This window comes from Ambystoma mexicanum, chromosome 7q (assembly GCF_040938575.1).
Source record: "Ambystoma mexicanum isolate Mex_15411 chromosome 7q, UKY_AmexF1_1, whole genome shotgun sequence".
Classification (NCBI taxonomy): Eukaryota; Metazoa; Chordata; class Amphibia; order Caudata; family Ambystomatidae; genus Ambystoma; species Ambystoma mexicanum.
The window spans coordinates 678,473,294-678,494,065 of record NC_090941.1 but is presented as its reverse complement, the minus strand read 5'-3'; the positions used below and the strand labels follow the sequence as shown (position 1 = coordinate 678,494,065).

Here is a 20,772-nt window from a genome sequence, read left to right as displayed (position 1 = left end):
TGAGATCTGGGGAGACATGTTGTTGCCGAATCCCAGCCCAATGGCAGCCCTGTGCACCAGGAGACATGACTAGATGCGTCCATGTCTTTACAATGATACATTTGCATCAATGCATGAGCAGTGTTTAAAAAAAACGGGGCAGAGGCTCCCATGCACGCCACCACTCCCTTTATCTACTCTACCTCCTCCTTCCTGTTTTCACTATCCCCCATATCCATTTTTTACATTTGTTTTGCTTGCTCCCTCACAAATGAGCAAAACCGGTGTAAACCTGCCCTTATATCTTTTTACAAATGACAGCACTCACCCATTCCCACCTCCACCTTAACTTCACCCCCCTTTTTTCTACACCTGTTTTGCTTGTTTCCCTTAAAACGAGCAAAACTGATGCACGTGCACCAATGCTACTGCTTCGATGTAGATGTATAACGATGCAAAAGCATGAAGGTAAAGACCCATTACGTGCTAACCAGGGTTGTCCAGCTCCAGGCCCTGAGGGCCAAATCCTGACGGGCTTTCCAGATATCCCTCATTAATATTAATGAGGACAAATGTGCATACATTTAGAATCATTGTATGCAAAATCATCTCATGAATGTTAATGAGGGATAAAACGCGACATGGATCCGGCCCTCGAGGCCTGGAGTCGGACAAGACGGAAGCAGCGTGCTGGACTGGCGTGCAGGGTTAATTGGTGAGTTTCTTTGTGGTGGATTTCCTTCTTTCTCTGAGGCAGGAAGCAGAGGGTTGTGATAAGCACGCGCTCCCCTGCAGTGGCTTTATCCCACTCCGTTGTGCCCTGAACCCGCCACCATCCTCGCTCCTTTGTCACCCAATGGCAGTGACTGTTATTGGACACCCCGTTGCCATTGGACGCAGATGTGCCCCAGCTCACAGAAGCATAGGTGATGGCAGACCTCCTGCTGCGGTGCCTGGGAGAGACAGGGCTTTAACGGTGATCAGGCTGGGGAGGAAATAGAAATTTGGCAGGGGCAGGTGAGCGTGCTATTAAATGAAGTGTTAAACCAGCCTGCCCATAAACCAAAGAAAGCAGGGAGCAGCAGCATTGGCCAGGAGCCAAAGGCCTGCTTGATCATTGCTAAGAAAACCACAAAGTGGACATGGACAAAAGAAGGACTCCGTACCCTCTTCAAGGCTCAACCAGGACAACAACACAAGCACAGGTTTTTAGAGAACTCCCAATGTCTTCTATGCAAAGGGACAAACTTCAACGAATAGTTTGGGATTATGGGGAAAGTGATTCGACTCCATTATTCAATTCATAATACATCAATGTTATTTTTTCATTCTGAGCTTTTTTAATATAGTCCAATTGCAATAGTGTAACCCTCAGTCATTCTTTGTATTAATCCTGTTGATGATTCCAAAGCTCCATGCATCATAGGTAACTAGAGCTCATCACACATGTGAATGCCAGCGTGGTTATCATGTGTAATGCATCACATCAGCATTAGACGTAGGTAGGCTAGGTATGCCCCCGCGCTGCTGCGTGCTTCAAAGAATGTTAACAAATAAATGAATAACTAGGCTGGGAGCCATGGGACATCTTAGCATGAAGCCTATTGATGGCCAATGAACCATCTTGCAGATATGCTGTCACGAAAGCACAGCTGGATGGCCTTGGCACATACATGATCCATGTACAGATTAGTAAATGTGTGGGATGAGAGAAAGCAAACCCCTAATAACCGAAGAGGACTCGGTATCCCGGCAGGGTGCCACCCGCAGGGTCAACGCAGATATGGAGGACCCCCAAAGACAATGATGATTAATGGACAGGAAAGATCATACATGGTCAATGTTGGCTTTTATAGTATTACAAGTCTGAGGTGGGGAGGGCTTGGCATTGCATTTGCCTGGACAGAGACCAACATTGTGACGTGTGGCTCCCCTGTTTGCTGGATCATTCTGCTGGTGGATGCTGGAATCAGATTAGGAGCTCCTGAAAGGATCTGGGCTCTTTCTGTTCCAAGCAAGACTCCCACAATGCTCCTCGGCGGTGACTGCTGTAAGTGACTTCAATTCAGCACTCCAACTAAGTCAATGCCTAGTCTGGGATGCCCAATGGAAGCCCTTATTTATATATTTTTATGTCAAAGTTTTTAAAATCTGGATGATGAACCCTTATATAACGCCCCTCTCTTTGAATCCCCCTGACCTCACTGAGCCAAGAAGTAGGTTTGTTTTGCAAATTAAAAGATTTATTTGAAGAATTAAACAATATATATATCACACTTTATGAACCAAATAATATCTGAATAGCACACTTATGAATATGGACGGTAATCAACAATGGGTAATATTACAAAATTGACAATCTCTTTAATCACTTAGGAGTAGTAATAGGAAGGATAAGGTGGCAGCAAATACTTTTATGGTTCAAGGAAATGCAATAACAGGAAAGAATGCAACACAGAAATAGACTTGATATGATTTCAATCAAAAGATAATATGGTCACTTTTTCCACTGCGACTACTCACTCCCCCCCCCATGCAATATGAAGAGATGAAAATGAGGGCACACAGGTTTCAGGAATATTAATCAACAATGCAAGTCAATCCCAGTTCCCCCAGCAAGCTTAGAGAAAACAGGTGTGATTTTAAAACAGGCAAAAATACTTTTGAATGTGATTGCAATGAATGGGAAAATATGCCAAATTGATTTTAATTCACCAAAGGATATTCAGACTAAGTGATAGTTACTTTGGATTGGTTCCGGTCAACACTAGCAATGATTCATGAATGACTATCAGATTGAAAACAAAATTCAGCAGTGGAAAGCAAGAAACAGCTATTTTGACAGAAAATGAAATTGAGCCAAATTGCAATTCGCTGCAATTTTTCTGCGTGCGTAAATCGCGATCACAGAAAAACTATTATGACGTGCAGTTCGAAAGTTACAGAGGTTTTTGTGAAGGTAGATTTTCAGAAATAAAGTCACGATTTCGAATGACAGATTGCGCGTTACAGATTTGGAATCAACAGGATGGACACAAGATTCTATAATGCAGTTCTGGACAGGTTGAAATGGATGGAAGAGGATTACTTTAAATTAAGAGATTGGTTAAGGACAGTTCTAGACTAGATACTCACTCCTAGGCTTGGGAATGGAATCGGCCTTGTCAAAGATCTGGTCAAGGTGTTTGGCTTCACTCTCGCCACCGGACAGGTCTCAGGCCCTCTGGGTTCTGCATTCAGCACTGCACAGAGGTCTGCGGCCTCTTGAACTGGATCTGACGGGTCTTGGATTACAGCACTGCTTTCTGGGTCTGGACCTCGGTTCTAGCACAGGGTTCTTAGCTAGAAGCAGACAGCTCAGCCCGGCTGTTGAATGTGAGAATCAGGTTTGCAAAAGATTCTAAAGCCTGCTGAAAAGGATTCAGCTTTTGGTTTAGGCCTCTCTGCTTCAAGGTTCTAGAGTTTGGGTTCTAGAGTTCTGGTCTCTGGATCTAGATCTGGAGTCTGGAGTCTCTGTCTGGAGATTGTCTGGATCTGGTCTGGCAGAGTGCTTCGCAGGAATCGGTGAGTAGTGGAAAAAAAGTGTCTTTCCTATCTGTCCTAAACAGTCTCTATTTATGTGTTTCCAAAGTGGGTGGGTAGGCTGATTCTCTATGCCCAACCCTCTAAGGATTTGATAGGTTAGAGGATTTTCTGTCCCATGACTGGAGAAAGGATCAGCATGTCATGAGGTGTCATCATGATGCTGCCATTTACCATCTAGGGATGAAACTCCCCTTTGCTTTTACTTAGAAAATCAGTTTTTCATAACAAACATATTTCCAACGTGCACAACTTGTTCATAATACATATACACATCACAAATTACTTAAGGTACATTCTTGTCCAACTTTGATCTTCCTAAGAGCTTTAGCTCAGAAATGACAACTTATTTGCGCTTTTGGTGGGTTTCCCAGTATTGGTTCTGCACCACATTTTACACATGCATGTCTCTCTGGGCATATTACTGTAAGGTCTTATGTTCATAGCAACAACACTGCAGCTGTGATATTAATAAATTCCAGGGTTTGGTCTCAGAACATCACACAGCGTCCAGCTTAGTCTTAAATTGTGAGTGAATTTTTCATTTTAAGAATCCCAAAGTTTCATATTTTTGTCAGCTTGGTACACTTTGTTATACACAATTTTATAAAACATATATTTGCTGGGCTACCTGAATCCACAATGGTTTGTCTCCGCCCCCAGAGCTGGCTGACTCAGAGGGTCACATGTCTTGTTTCTCCCAGAGCAGTTGTTGATCAGTCACACCAAAATCAGCATATTCCTATTCATCCCAAAGAATCCATTGTCTTGACTGAGAGCAACATGCCAGGGTGCCTTGGCTAGTTCCTGTTCACATCAGTCTGTCAATCTCTTGGCCAAGGGCAGAAGGAAGCTTATTTCGTCCAGGGAAAAGGTGTGGAATCTGTTTGATCCCAGTGTGGGAAACTTTTAACTCTGCAACCAATGTCTACAAATTGTCTCTTCTTACAATATAACCCACATTTTTAATACATACATTAAACAATTGCTTCCGTCAAGTCATTTCAGAATGTCTCCACCCCTCAGCAAGTCTTTCTTTGGCATAGTTTGGGGTTCCCTGTTCAACTTTTACAAAGAAATGGTTTAAAACGCCGGCTTCTGGTAGTGGTGAGTACCGGTATTGCACCCATTTTTGACAGCTTTCTTCCAGCAAGCAATCCTCAAAAGTATACTTTATCCAGATATAGAAAATTTGACACCAAATAAAACTGATTTTTTTAAAACTAGCTCTGTTTCTTTTACAATCAGCATTGCTATTTCCAAGTGGTTTCAGGCTACTTTGTGGGTAGCCCAATGGTGGTTTTAGGCAGTGATCTCCTGTGCTCACTAAGATAGGCAAAAGTGGATGGTGGCCTGTTTTTCAGGTTTTCATTGCGCATATTCTGGTGATTTCTGGTGAGCAGCATGCTTTCCAGTGGCCATTCTGATGTTTCTGCTACCAGCAATGCCCAGTGATGCTGCAGGGCTCGGATGAGGGGGTTGATGCATCCCACACTGCCCTGCTCTGCAGAGTTGCACACTGTTTTCAAGCACTTCTTCCACCTCGGCCCCATCTAGTTTGCTGCCGAGACCCAGTTAGGAAAGGCAGGGTGGGAGAACCTCTGTCCCCTGGAAGTAGTGCTCAAACCTGCCCTTTCCATTAGGTAATGTTTGATTAGCAATCTTCCAAAGCTATGCATACATAAAAAACACACCCTGGTAAGCAGAACAGGTATTTGCCCAGTAACAATCGTGTAGGGCCTCATTATAAGTAGGGTGTTAAAAGTACAAGTGAGCCATTAAAAAAATATATATTGTTAAATGGCCGCCTAATTACGAGCTGGGATTAATCAGGTGACATTTTTAAAATATGAGGCATTTAAAATATAACTTTGCAATCAATATCATATTTTCAGGGTAAACTAACAATCCATTAGTGTTATAGCATAACAATATATGTAGAATGTATAGAGCTGTGTATAAAAAGTGTAAACATTATCAAAATCTTGTACAAAATCTTGTACAAACACTTTATCGAATACAGAAGGGTAAAAGGTTAAGCCAGTCTCCCAGGATTTTCACTTAACTTGTTCCTGCCTGACAGCTGACTGGGCCCACTGGCTGTGTTCTTAATATGGAGCCTTGACAAAGGGGTGATTACCGATGGCAGGGCAGTGGCTAGTGGCCATGTTTTGCTTTTTCTCTGAACAATTTGAGACTTTTAGGTTCATTTGGTGTCACTGAAGCATTGCCCATTATTGGGGATCTAATCCATTCTGGCACCTTAAACAAGCATTGGCAAAGCCGATGGGCTTTGGATGTCAAACGACGGTATCTGGTCATTGCATCGAATGCCATTGCATCTAATGCCATCCCATCTACATTTTTCCATCTAAGAAAATGTCCATCTAATGCATATTTTTGGGGGGTAAAGGGTTAATGTTTGTTCAGGTTCATTTTAAAGGGTGAAAAAACGGCGGTTTGGGAGTGGACCCCCCAAAAATAAATGCGTTAGCTGGACATTTTTTAGATGGAAACATTTTGATGGAATGGCATTCGATGCAAAGACCATAAACCTCAGATGACAAGTGCAGCTTCTATGCCTCATTAATGCCAGCATATGCTTGGTTTAGTTACCATCTGCCAAGAGGGAGCAAGTGCAGCCTTGAATGCCTGATAATGCCCTCATTTGTAATGTAATGTAAAGTGGTCTTGCATAGCACAACTTCTGGCACTTTGGCAGCCTCTTGGCTCTTCGTCCTTCAAGGAAGGGCTGGGCAACCGATTGGGAGGAGAGGGATGCAAGATGTAAAACCTTAAGTGCTGATGAATGCAGATTGGTAGAATCCATTGGCTGTGTTTTGGTATGTTGCTAGGCGAGTGCCTGATAAGTCACCATCTGTAAAGTATTACATGGCAGGTGCTGCCATCATGTGACAGATGCAGCCTCTTACGGATCAATAATGCCACCATAATCTTACTGTAGTGACTATATGCAGGGTTCCAAGCTTCAGGGCGCTGGGAACTGTCGGGCTCCTGCTTGCATCCTAGGAGAGCCTAGTTGGCTCCACGCCAACACTTGTTACCAGGATTTACTTTCGACTCCCCAAGCCAACTGGTGCCATGCAAACACTCTGTGTGAAATTAACTTTCTATGTTAGGGAATATGTTTGAAGGATAATAACGGTCACTTCTAGAGGACATTTGAAGCCTGGCGGAGCACACATAATGGCCAAAACACGACAGTTTGCATGGCATATGGAAGTTAGATTTGCAGCAAGGTATGCAATCCTGGTTCACTGAAGGCAATTCCCACCTGCAGGTAATGCCTGCTACCCAGGGGCCGCTTTTAGCTCCTGTGCATCCAATCTTAATTTGGAGACCGTGCTATATGTTAAAGTTAGCTCCCCAATCTGAGGTGTTGACAGCATATGCCCAATAATGTCACCAGAAGCCTGGCATAGTTCCCACAAGTAAGATGGGCTTTATAATTGCACTCTTTCTTCATCAAGTGCTTTCCTTTCAGTATTAAACGGTTTACCGATATAATCCTCCCAACAGCATCGAGTTAACTGCTCACATTAGCAGATCCAATCCCACGTTGCTGGCTGCATTTGGAGCCCATTCTTAGACAGCACACTTACATAAATAAATAAATAAAATAAGCAAGTGCCATAACTAAAGGCCAGCAAACAAAGCTCACGCCATTACTAGTGATAACGATCGTGAAGGCACTTAACACAAAAACAGACACACACTTCAAACAAAAAACTTAGAGCAAAATAAACACGGGTCTGTCAAACCTGCCCCCTTCTCCACTCCCCCGCGCCCCCAGGACTCTTTACTGTAATCCAGACTTATCGTGGTTTAGCTCCAATAGGCATCGGTAAAGCAACACCCGTGAGCCAAAAACGAAATATGACATTTGCCATCAAATGAATTTTATCAAAGAAGCGGCAGTTTTGAGCAAACAGATCTTGCTAAGATTAGGGTCTTTGGAGACAGACATATCCCTTCAGATAACACAGCCTTTTTGAAAGTGGGCGATAACAGCCCCCAGACCCTGTGACCCAGAATAAGTGTGAGTTCAGACGTGTCTTGTGCTTTATAAAATGGCCGCGCTGCAGAGGGGAACAGAGCATTGTGGTTCTGCACAAGGCCTGCAGGCAGGGTCGGGCTGGGGCGTACAATTCTCTCGATCACCAACGAAAAAGTGCCACACAGTTGCAGATGGGAATTCCTTCCTTTTGTGACACAGTTTCGATAGTACCCGAGGGGGAGGTTTTTGATAAAATGTGATGCAGATTGTACACTTTAAAGAATATTTATTCAGCAACACTGGTCCAAACTATTAGCCGCATAGTAAAATAACTCATCAAACTGGTCCACATTGGCCACAAAAGTGGCCCACTTGGACCCAAAAAACGTGCAGACACCAGCCTTTTGCGTTTTTGGTCCGGCCATGGGCCAGTCCGAGCCTGGCTGCATGCAGAGGTTCTTGCTTCAGTGCCTGGAGATTACAGTGGTACATACAGATCCACTACTGAATCCAGCCATTGCAAATGTTCTGAGCAGAACCTGTTGACTAAAATCCCTGCATTTAAGAGTGCCCTGCATGAAGGAACTGTTTTATGGTTCAGTCCTTTGCACAAGGTGTTTACTCCGCTGCACTGTCATAGGTGTGCTTAGGCCCTGGCAATCATACTTTTGGCTGCTTTAATGAGATGTTCCACATTATATATCCCAGAATGCCACATCTCCTCTGGGAAGTATAACCCATGCAAGTTCTTGCTCTATGATGATTTTATTTTAGAAACAGTTGTACTGTAAGTGCTGTAGTGTAAATTTCTTGATCATAGATCCTGCTATTTATTTAAGGTTAAAAACCAACAGGCCTAAAGAATCACTGCGCAGGCGTAGTTTTCATTCCGCAGAGGATGGTACTTGATGCCAATAGAACCCACATGATTCAGTTTCTCCAGTGACCAAGGATAATATGGCACTGGCCGCATGCTGCCCTACCAACATGCAGCAAACCATTGTTGAACACCCTTCGAGGCTTTAAGGATACAGTAAGATAGCTCAGTAAGTTCTTGCACCTGTTGCACAGAGCCATTTGCTTTCTACGAGTCCATCAGTCAATACATATGTCAGTAAATTCATATCACATGCAACATCATTACAATGTGGTTGTCCGATGGTGAGCCTGGCCACACTTTCTAAGACCATGGACATGGAGGAGAACACTGTGGACAGGGTCAGGTACAATAGTAAGAACATAGGCCGCATGGCGCACCCCAATCAGGGATTCGCCCAGCCCTGAGAGAGAGAGAGCACTGTTCTGCCACTCAAGTGATTTGGGTCTATCCGGGGTATTGATTATGGTAGTCCGCAATATTCCAATTCAGAATCTTAGGCTGCAGACTCCCATGTGAAACCAATCAGTCGGATTGTTTGTCTTATTTTTGGAATAACGTAGGAAGGTGAAAATCCTATTCTGTTCTCCCCAAATCCAGTATTATCAGTGCAAGGTTTACTACTCACCTGATGGTCTTTAACATCTGTTGTCTGTGATCCGGAATCATGGCACGCACCGCTCTGATGTTCACAGTATGGAATTATGGACTTAGGCCTTCTGATCTGCGATGGCATGATTAGCCATGCGGTGTCCAGGAACTTCCTTAAGGTTCTTGCAGGCTGATGCTGCTCTGATGTCAACATTATTGACCTAGCTCTTCTGATCTGCGATGGTATGATTAGCCATGCGGTGTCCACGAACTTCCTTAGGGTTAGTCCAAGAACTTCCTTAAGGTTCTTGCAGGCTGATGCTGCTCTGATGTCAACATTACTGACCTAGGCCTTAATGGGGGGAAAGGGAGGTTCCGCTCTTCGCCCTGAAAGCCCCAGAGTAAAGGATTGCTGCAGATCGATGATGACATTTGATGAACCTACATCAATTAGAGAATCTAGCAGATGGGCCCACTCTGGTAAAGCAATAGCAGGTAGTGACAGCAGACGGTGTGACAAGGCTCCATTACCTGTAATGGCCCTTTGCTTCTTCTCTGCTCGGGGGGCGGGGGGGTCTAGCTATATTGATCACATGTCTTTTCACACCATGATCATTTTTGCGTTGCATGAGCTGGGCAGGTATATCAGGTCTGGGCACTAGAACCAAGGATCAGTGCCAGGAAAATGTACCAGTTTCAGAATGCACTCAGAGTTGAGCAGCCTGCAAGTCTTCCCCAGAGCCACTTTGCGAGTGATCCTCTCCCGTGGGTGTTCATTTTATGATGCGGTTCACCCACGCGCTTTCAGTATGAAAATTGATGTTGCGCCCAAATCGGCTCCCATGCATGAAGGCATTTAATTCTGCGCCGGTTTTTCTCTGAGAGCACTGGCATTATAAAGTGTGAGTGATGATGGACCAGGAAGCCTCCTATAATGCCCAAATGCAGGTCCGTCTTTGTGGTAAAACAATCAGGTCGGCCAAGATATCGCGGGATACAGCAAGCATCCATTCAGAAGAACGCGGGTGACAGCGCGCAAGCCTGCAGGCACTGGTCACAGCCAGGGGACTCCTTGAGAGACGGCGGGTGAGATGGAAAGGTCATCCAGGTCTGCCTTTCCGGGTTGGTTCTAGAGGGTAATCGGTCACTCCTCCATCCTATTTACCTCTAGAACCCCCATTCAAAACAATGAAGTCCTTACTTCAGTCTCCCATTCCCCATTGTACTATAGTCGAGGTAAATCAGGTCAAACTAAGGAGCAAGGTGGTCCTCAGCTCTGCCTACTTACCTGCCCCGCTGCGTCTTCCGGCAGGGCAAGGCCGTTAGACCTGAAGCAGGTGATTCCATGTTGCTTCCAATGGGGTTTTACTTTTGCTTTAAGTCTACCCATAGAAGCAGCCCTGCAGCTGGGCAGCTTTGCATTCTGTCATGCATCTCGTGAGGCCACAGGAACATGGCAGAAGGATGCTATGCAGACCACTTTACTTACTCGTGCGCACTTTGGGCCTCATTCCGATTCGGGCGTTCTGGTAAAAAGGTGTTCGTATCTGTGGATACCGGCACTTCACTGGACCATCCGACTACGGGTTTGCTGGTGGGGCACCTGCGTTACATGCAGCTAAGTGCTGGAGGTAAGCCAGACGCCCTACCAGCCAAAAAAGCCGTCATTGATGGAAAATCCCCTCATGGAGTCCTATGGGACTCCATGAATGGGGATTTACACCATCACTCCGGCAACTGTAATCCAGCGGCAATGCCACCGGACCGAGTGCCGGTAAAGGTAAGTACCAAATGCTGGTATCCTGGCGGCTCTACTACCAGGATACGGGAACGTTTGGATTGAGGCCCATACTATGATAAAGAAAGCACTCAGTTTGGACCGTATTGCACTTGCAAACCTTTGGCTTCTACGGAATGTGCCCTGGTTAGGAGGCAATGACAAGCCACAATCCTTGGCCAACTGGCCACCTCTGTCCAGTGGCTTATCGTTTCTCCATTCCCAGAATGACATTGCACTCCCCGCATGGCCCTAACTGGGATCGGTGTAGGCTTTGCAGGTGCCTGGGGGCTGTCAAGCAGCTATGCTGTCTCTGACCCAGCTTTCCCCCCCACGAGCCGCGATCGTTTAGAAACAACGCCTCGTGCCAGGCAGCAAAGACAGCCATCACTGCTCTGGATGGGAGTGTATTGAAAGCACAGCCGTTGCCCATACACGCCTGGCGGCGGCCTGCTGCACTTTCCTGATCTGGTGGCGTTTTACCGGTTGTCCGCCATGATGCTTGCACGATGGTTTCCCCCTTTGTGGATGAATGCTTGTGCTGCGTGGTCCTTGTCTCTGCAAAGCAACGTTTTTTGAACTGATGTTCTTTTTCGTCTCTTGGAATCCAATTGTAAATAAAGGATTAGCTGCTTTGTAGCTCCTCTGTTTGTACAAGTCCCCCACTGGCAAAGCCTGTGTACACCTACAGAAAGTTCAATACGCTTTGAAAGGGCTTGAGCAATGCCATGTATTTCCTTCTCCAAGCATGCGTTGGCATTGGTAACTGGGCACGCGCATATCTGACGCACACGGGCATCCTTATCCTAAGACCCAACCTCTCCTCTTCTAAACTTCGGAGATTCTCCTCACATGGCAGAGGAACAGTACCTTAGAGACAGGGTCGGACTGAGCCATAAACTTGTCTCGGGCACCAAGGAAAAAGTGGCCCACAGGTGCAAATGAAAACGCATTCCTTTGGTGACACTGTTTGAATAGTACCCAAGGGGCAGTTTTTTTTTGTTGTTGATAAAATGTGATGCAAATTGTGCATTTTAAAGAATATCTATTCAGCAAAACTGGTCAAAACTATTAGCCACATAGTGAAGTCATCAAACTGGCCCACATTGGCCATAAAAGTGGCCCACTTTGACCCAAGAAATGGGTCCACAGCAGGATTTTGCGTTTTTGGTTCGGCAATGGGCCTATTACCCGATAGGCCAGCCCGAGCCTGCTTGGAGAGGAAAAGCGGGCATCTCTGGAGCCTGATAGAAGGACAGCTCTTGGAACCATTGTATCCTCACATCCAAACCTGGAGGCTTTGTGAATGAGTAACAGTGTGTTCATACGGAGCGCCGCAGTCCCGAATTCTCCCGCTTCTAAGCCCTCAAGAAACAGGCGTTTTTTATGCTACTTGACCATTAACCCATCAACCTCTGATGGACGAAAGGCTAAGTCGGCCCTGCCTGCAAGATCAAAGACTGTGAAGTGCAAACTGCTCTCATGTGAGAGACCAAAGCTTTACCTACGTAACAAATCACCATTGAGAGAATTGCTGGATCATGGTTACAAACACTTTAATATCAGGGTGAGAGTTATAGAAAATGAAATGAGCCCATTGTGTGTGTTATGTTCTTAGTGCTTCAAGCATACAAATATTGTATCACTGATATATTGATGGAATATAAACATCTGTGGGCATTCTAATGTTCCCAAAATGCTCTTGGATTTTATGCCCAGCAGCCAGGAAACCCTGTAAGTTCTATTTGTCACCTACCCCATTCTCATAGGGAAAAATTCGAAAGAGTACAGTAGGACTCTACTAGACTGTCCATCTTGGAATGAGAACCTTCAGCCAGAAAATAATGTATACGGTTATCCTAGGTTTTGCTCCTGTGCTTGGCTCAGTAAGACATGTCTAACATTTGCATTTGTATTATGATTACAGCGTATGCTGGAAGTGATCATTAGAAATGCACATATTTTAAAAAAGGGATATTTGCAATGTGAATGCAATTAAATATTTTCCTTTTTCATAACTTCTTTTGCAGAGAACACATGCCATTTCGCTCCGATTAAAAGCAATGATCTATTTCTTCAGTGAGCACCAAGGCAATGCTTAATTTTGCGCCCTGGCCCCTAATTGGTTAGTAGTGCTGAAGAACCTATATATTGGTTACAGTATGCATAAACATGAATAATTAACAAAAAATAGAAAAACATTTTTAGACAGACTGGTACTCTGGTCCCTTACTGGGTCGGTCGGAAACACAGCAGCACTTACAGACCCAATCCACAATCTCCATCACACCCGTCAGTACGCTCAGTGTGATTAGGACAGGCCTGCAGGACACACACATTGACAATGTTTGACTCGAAATACCTATCCGGCCCCCACCTCAGGGGGTGCCACTGTAACAGTTGCTGTTTTTTTACTGGGCTGTTTCTAGCTAATGTGTACCTGACGATGTACCACGAAAGGGGGTGGGGGGGAGGAGGAGGAGGAGGAGGAGGAGGAGGAAGAGAGAGAGAGAGAGAGGGGGGAAGAGAGAGAGAGAGAGAGAGAGAACGAGAACTCAAGAGAACTAGTTTGGCACATGATATTTCAGACACTAGTTTTCATTGATAGGTTTATGTCTCGGGCACCCATAGGTCCTCTACTATGGGTAAGGCAGAGTACACACGCACCCGGCAGAGCTGTCATCTGATTGGGATAACAGAGTGCAGGATGCATTTTTCTCAAGTTCCCAATTATATGAAACCTGCAAGTTACTGAATTCGCAAAGGGCACATAAGGGGCTGTTCGGGTGCATGAGGTACACTAGTGTTGGCTGAGTGTATTGTGCACCAATGTATTCCTAGGCTTCAAGCAGCAACACTGGGAGCTCAGTTAAACATGACAGCACTTAAAGGGCTTGTCAAGATCAGCTGCAATAAAAAGTAAGATATTATCATTCAGTTTTTTTGTATCGCGTCAGCTGACCACAGTAGTAGTCTCAAAGCGCATAAACCGTGCCTGAGTTAAGGCACATTAAGTCCCACCCAGAAACGGCAGCACCTTATGTTTTGGGCCTCATCACGCTATTACTGCCACGTTTAGCTTTTTGCTGGAGGTAAAAATCTCCACTTACTGCTCGTTTTGGGCGCTATTAGCGCGGCACAAATTGTGGTGATGCTAATAGCCCCATGAAACCCCCATTTGGTTCAACGAACCCAATGTGGAATGGGGAATTACAGCTCTGCTACTACTTCAAATTGTGCCAGACCGAGTAGCGGTAACGCTTATTGCGTTGGCGGTATCCCTGGGGAATTAACACCGGGATACAACCAACCGCCTGGTAGAGCGCTTTGACCGGTAAATTGAATCATACAAGGAGAGATGTGTAGAAGTAAAAAAAAACTTTGCGTAGCATGGGAAGGCCATATTCAGAAAGGAAAAAAGTTCCATATGCAAGTCACACAATCTAACTGATACTGAAAGAGCATATTTGCTGCCAGAGAAAGTCTGGTCGAAAGAGCATATCTACTGCCAGCGAAAGAAAGTCTGGTTGTAGTGCAGGCATGTGAACGCCAACACATGGGTTTGTGAGGGAAACAGTTCACAGCAGGGATGCCTCACCAAGCTCCGTCATCAATTGAGATGTACTTTTAGCTACATCTCTACATTTCTGCATCTATATTTTCCCCTCATTCAATTAGGGGTTTTTAGTTGATAATAACTAAATCAGCCCAGTTTATAAAGCAAACTCGCCACGCCCCCACCTACAGACATACTGTGCATCGGGCAGCAGTGCATGTCACCTCGGACAGTTTGCAACACATACATCTCTCTTTGTTGTGTTGTTTAGACTCTTCCTGCGGCTATTTTCCCAATCACCAAAGGATGTAGCCTGTCATTTGTTTTAATCTTCTGCAAAAGAACTGTGGCTCATAGGTGAACCAGACAACATATAAAAGGTCATCATAGAAACATGTTAGGTAACACAAGCATGGCTCCCATTTAGAGGTGGAATGGCCGCAAAAGACAATGCATATCTTAAAAAGGCAATGCAGTAAAATATGTGTACTGAAACAGTAGAACTGCATTCATGGCATGGAACAAAGTGAAATGTCAAATGCAAGGAAAGAAAAAGCTGTGAATTAAGATTTCTGATGTTGACAAACATGATGAAATAATGGGTACTCCAGATCTCAATGCAGGTGACGACGTACAGCTTACATTGGAAAAGGAGACCACTCCTGAAAAAGCCTGCTCACAGATGACATGGCTTCGGACACCTGTATGCACTTTATCTTCACTCCATTGCAACACATTTATGGGGTGAAAAATGCTGCTCCTCCCTCTCCCCGGCTGGCCAGAGGGCCGTACAGCATTTAAAAAGTAAACTCATGAATTGGAGGCCACGCAGAAAAAGAGAGCCGCTCTTGGAGCCTCATCAGACTCACTGGCCTCCCTGCTCGTGGCATAGAGGCTAGAGGGGGGACCAACTCACAGTGCCATAGAGGCTAGAGGAGGGACCAACTCACACTTTGTATTGAATGCACAGAATGCACTGGAAAATGATGCAGCTCGAATTGCCCACTGTGATGTGTCGCCCTGGGCGGCCGTCCAGGTCGCCTATGCCTACGGTTGGTCCTAGGTGTGGCTTTTAGCACTATCAGAAAACCTAAACTAACGTTTTAATAACTCTAACTTTAGTAGTAGGCTGTGTTAGAAGTTCAATGAATGGCTGCATATGTGTACGGGAAGGGGAGCATGGTACATAGGTCTTTGTTTGTCTCTTTCCTGCCTGTCTTGTTTCTGGGTTCTTAACAAAATGAAAAACACATGTTTTGGGCTGTATGAGATTTTGTAATCTTCTGTCAAGTACTGTAATGCTTAAAAGAACTCTGTGAAGCTGCCAACCATGATGCTATATGAATTGACATTGCTATCTCTATTTTTATTTAATAGATATTTGGAAACTTACAAATGATAAATGCCACATCTTTAGAATTGTTCTCAGAATGAATGAATCTGAATACATGGGCACTTCATTAATCTATGTCTCTTTCCCACAGTGCCCATCTATGTGCCCTTCCTTATCGTTGGATCCGTATTCGTCGCTTTCATCATCTTGGGCTCCCTCGTGGCTGTTTGCTGCTGCCGATGTCTGCGCCCTAAGCAGGAGCCTCAGCAGAGCCGCGCCCCTGGAAGTAACCGGCTGATGGAAACCATTCCCATGATTCAAAGCGCTAGTACCTCCCGCGGGTCCTCCTCGCGCCAGTCCAGCACGGCAGCCAGCTCCAGCTCCAGCGCCAACTCTGCCGCTCGGCCTCCCCCTACCAGATCCCAAACCAACTGCTGCCTGCCAGAGGGGACCATGAACAACGTCTATGTCAACATCCCCACCAATTTCTCCGTGATGAACTGCCAGCAGGCTTCTCAGCTTGTGCCACATCAAGGGCAGTACCTGCACCCGCAGTTTGTAGGCTACGCCGTACCACATGACTCAATGCAAATGACTGCCATGCCACAATTTCTGGATGGTTTGCAAGGTGGATACAGGCAAATGCAGTCTCCCTACCCCCACAGCAACCCTGAACAGATGAAGTATCCCCCCGTGACTGTATGAAGTCATAGGATAGTGTCTGATCCCTGAAAGGCAGCAGAACACTATGAGGACACCTTGGGAGGGAGCTTCGCGCACTGCAGAAAGTGGACTTCTGGCACGTCAGGAGGAGCTTGCTAAGCGTTTCTTGTTTTCATTGGATTTGGTTGCCAAAAACTGTCTGTAGACTTTCTGAATCAACATTTCAAGATAGGCTTTCATTCCAATGTGGGATTTACAGCAGAACAGGATTAACTGTGCTGCAGATGGCGAGGCCTTTTACATGACTGTTAACGCCCAGCCATCGAGGAGCCTTCATTTACTGCAGAAGTCTTTCTTCCTTGTCAGTGCAAGTGTTTTCTTAGTGTAAATTAACTGAATAAAATGTTTAGGTAAATAACTGAGGATATCAGGTCATATTTCAGACAGTCATAAATTCCCAGGTCTGCTTTATTACTTCAGACAATCATAAATCCCCAGATCTGTTCAATATTTCAGACAATCATAAATCCCCAGATCTTTTAATATCATAAATCCCCAGGTCTGTTCAATATGTCAGACAATCATAAATCCCCAGATCTTTTCATATCATAAATCCCCAGATCTGTTCAATATTGCAGACAATCATAAGAAAGCTGAAGAAAGAATGCCGCCATGAGCTGACACCGATTTCCTTTCCACCAGGAGTTCTGTGATTATTTTTTACACATTGTTGATTAAAGTGAAGCCATATGCCCTTTTCATGTTTGTATTTTTGTAAACAGGTTGCAATGTTTCTGTACTCTGAGTGGGCTTGTTTGAAAAAATAAATAACAATTTCGCACCTGTATCCATTAGGAGGAGGGAGAAGAGGAGCTCCATTGGATCAAGCAGAGAGGTTCATATTAGGGGATGGATGTGCTGTAATTTGCCTGGGCATGATAATAATCACATGCTGGGGTTTCTGCCCAAAACACCTGCATTGGCAGTATCTTTCCTCCTCATGCCCTGAAGTGGTTGCCTCTATAAACGCCAAAAGTATTGGCTGGGGCAGACCAATCAAATTGATTGTATAGTCTCTCTTTGTGATTAGGATATGAATAGCATGTAACATCAGGATAGCAATGCCAATGCAGGCAAACATGGAGTGAGGAACTGCTAAGGTTAGCATGATGGAAAATTGACTGGGCCGTGTTCCCCTATGGGGAATGATTATCCATGTGCATATCACAGCTCTGCTGGAATGATGGCTATCCTCAGATAATAGAGTACCTCTGAAGCCTCTAATAAGAAAAATAAAGGCGGTGTGTGTTTTTTTTGTTAGAAGTGTCTAAATGATGTCATCCTGCATTTTCTTTGCCCACCACCCAGTTGTCATACCAACGCTAAATATGCACCCCTACTCACCCGGCTAGCCTAAGCCCTTTACGTTTATGTGACCCCCCCCCCCCCTTTTCAGTGCATTACCAGACATTCTCAGCCATGAGACAGAGACCCTTCCAGATACAAATGCTACTCAGACTCAGATGGATACCTTCCATTCCACCGCTAGGAGTTCATTTAGGGTGAGGGTTGGGGAGAATGCGTTTCATGATGGGAGATTTCATTCTTGTCGGAACTATTGCTTCGCTGATGCAAACATCTGTGACGGCCAAAGGTTATAGATGAAAACCAAGGCTATTTCTATTAAGAGGAATGGCCTAAACCACATATTGAGAGTTCCGCTGAAAGGTGCTCCATCTTAACTCGATGACCAAAGCTTGGTTCTCTACCAAAGGGCATAATGGCTCAAGAGTTGTTGACTGGACGTATAACTGTAGCACATTGACCCTTTGCCTAACACACCCATTGACCTGATGATCAATGCACAGGGAGTGGACCGTCTTATACCCTCACATGTCACATTATCAGGTTTCCATCAGACCCTCAGATTGCAAGATACAGACTAGCATACATGTAATTACCAGGGCAGGTTCATCTCTCCGTGCTTGCTAACAATTGATGCATTACAAAACTCTTCTCTCTACCCAGTCACAATGCACATTTTGTAGTGACCAAGTTTGCCTGCTCTGGAAGTATGAGATCTTACTTCTGATTGCACTTTCCCCAATTGACCAAACTGCGTGATTCTTGGCAAAGCACTGTATCTTCTTGTGCTTTCCTTCCCTTATTCACCAAACATTGTGAGCGAATAGAAAACGCTTACATTTTAGGATTGGGCGGTGGACCAAAAGTGACACTTATACTTCCATGTGTAGCATAGTGCAAGGATGCAAGGGTGGGAGAGCTGGGATACAATGCAGTAACTAAAGCACTGACATTTAAACGGTGAAGGGTGTGAGACACCACTCCCAGGTGAAAATCAGTGAAGAGTTAAATAAGGCCTGAGTTCTGAAAACAAAACCACACAATTGTGCACGGAAACTATATGCCTCTGCGTCTGATGCTGAACATGCATTTGTATTTATCAATAAACTGGATGATCTACCAGAAAAAAAGATCAAATTCAATTGTAAATACTTACAAGAAAAATTAGAAAATACATGCAGGAACTAGAGAGGTCTTCATCCATGGGGCAGAAAAAAGAATCACTGTCCAGGCACCTCAGAGGGCATGATGCTAGTACCTTTGTGTATAGGATTAGTGCACAACTCACCAGGGAAAAATCACATATCTGGCACAAGGGACGGGCAATTTTCCAACAATGCCAGGCACATTTTCCCCAGTGCTGGAAAATTTTCCAACAATGCCAGGTACATTTTCCCCAGTGCTGGGCAATTTTCCAGCAATGCCAGGCGCGTTTTCCCCAGTGCTGGGAAATTTTCCAACAATGCCAAGCACATTTTCTCCAGTGCTGGGCAATTTTCCAACAATGCCAGGTGCGTTTTCCCAAGTGCTGGGCAATTTTCCAACAATGCCAGGCTTGTTTCCCCCAGTGCTGGGAACTTTTCCAAGGCCAGGCGTGTTTTCCTCAGTGCTGGGCAATTTTCCAACAATGCCAGATGCGTTTTCCCCAGTGCTGGGCAATCTTCCAACAATGCCAGGCACGTCTTCCCCAGTGCTGAGCTATTTTCCAACCATGCCAAGTGTGTTTTCCCCAGAGCTGGGCAATTTTCCAACAATGCCAGGTGCATTTTCCCCAGTGCTGGCCAATTTTCCAACAATATCAGGCGCGTTTTCCCCAGTGCTGAGCATTTTTCCAACCATGCCAAGTGTGTTTTCCCCAGTGCTGGGCAATTTTCCAACAATGCCAGGTGCGTTTTCCACAGTGCTGGGCAATTTTCCTACAATGCCTGATGCGTTTTCCCCTGTGCTGGGCAATTTTCTACTGGTGCCGAGCAATTTTCCACTGATGCCTGACAAGTGGGCATCGGTTTTGCACTGTTAGTCGGTGCCAATGTCCCCTTTACACTTCAAATGTGGGTAGAAATGTGCCTGGCACCAGTGGAAAGTCCTCTTCCCAGTGCCCTATCGCTCCCCACACCACCCTCAGCATTTGTGCATTTGAAGTCGCCCGGCCTCCAGCCCTCACACCAGGCCCTCAGCACAGGAACATGCTCTCGTTCTGCAGGAACATGTGTGCTTCTGAGTCAGATCCAGGGCAAGGTACCCCTTACTTTCCCGAGGTGCACTGACCTTATTGCGCCAGCCGGGCATGGCCACCTCCTGCGTAGGGCTGGTGAAATTCAGGAGAACTAGTTTGTATATGTTTACTTGTAAAGAGAAATAAGTTAAATTTAAATATGTGGACATTGTTTTACATCTGATCTGGGGAATAAAGTATTTTGAATTGTAAAAATAAAGGTTTGTAAGAAATGTGGTATTTTACACGTTTTGTAAATGTAATGTATAATAAGTAAAGCAAACGTTAACATTTCCTAGAGTTTTAATTATTTCAAAGGGCACTTCCGGTCAAGTGTATTTTAATAACGAAGACAACATTCTCCATTCTTAATAAAGATTTTACAGTGTGATTTGTTTTACTTCTTTAACATGAGCAGCCCATGACCCGAAACAGGTTTCATTCAGGAAATCAAACCTCTACAAATGTGGGCGATAAAAGAATATATCCCTTGCTCTTTAATTCCCTCTACATTGCTTCCTACTCTTTCTTTTTACAATTCTTTGCAATTCGAAAATGGGACTCATTTGAAATTAATTCATGAACTTCTGTTAAATGGCACACAACTGCGTAGGTGTATTGCAACACCACGTTTGCACTGCGGGCTGCGGCACTGGCAGCCTGCTTACCTACAAGCTCTGTAATGGTATCACTACATATTATCCCCACCAAAAGTATCACCGTATATATGGTCGTCTAGAACGGCCATAGGGGATATTTTTGGGGGGGATAATTTTGGGGGTTTTTGGGTGCAGGGGTTGCGGGGGTGTTCCCTGC

At 44.9% G+C, this 20,772-nt stretch overlaps 1 protein-coding gene across 1 annotated transcript in view; it reads left to right on the top strand.

The window, feature by feature from the left end:
- Positions 1-20,347, top strand: part of SHISA2 (shisa family member 2) — a 51,775-nt gene extending 31,428 nt beyond the window's left edge. Inside the window, exon 2 of the mRNA XM_069640795.1 lies at positions 15,865-20,347. Within this exon, the coding sequence (XP_069496896.1) occupies positions 15,865-16,418 (554 nt within the window). The 3' untranslated portion in view covers positions 16,419-20,347. The remainder of the gene's footprint in view (positions 1-15,864) is intronic.
- The last annotated feature ends 425 nt before the right edge of the window (positions 20,348-20,772 follow it).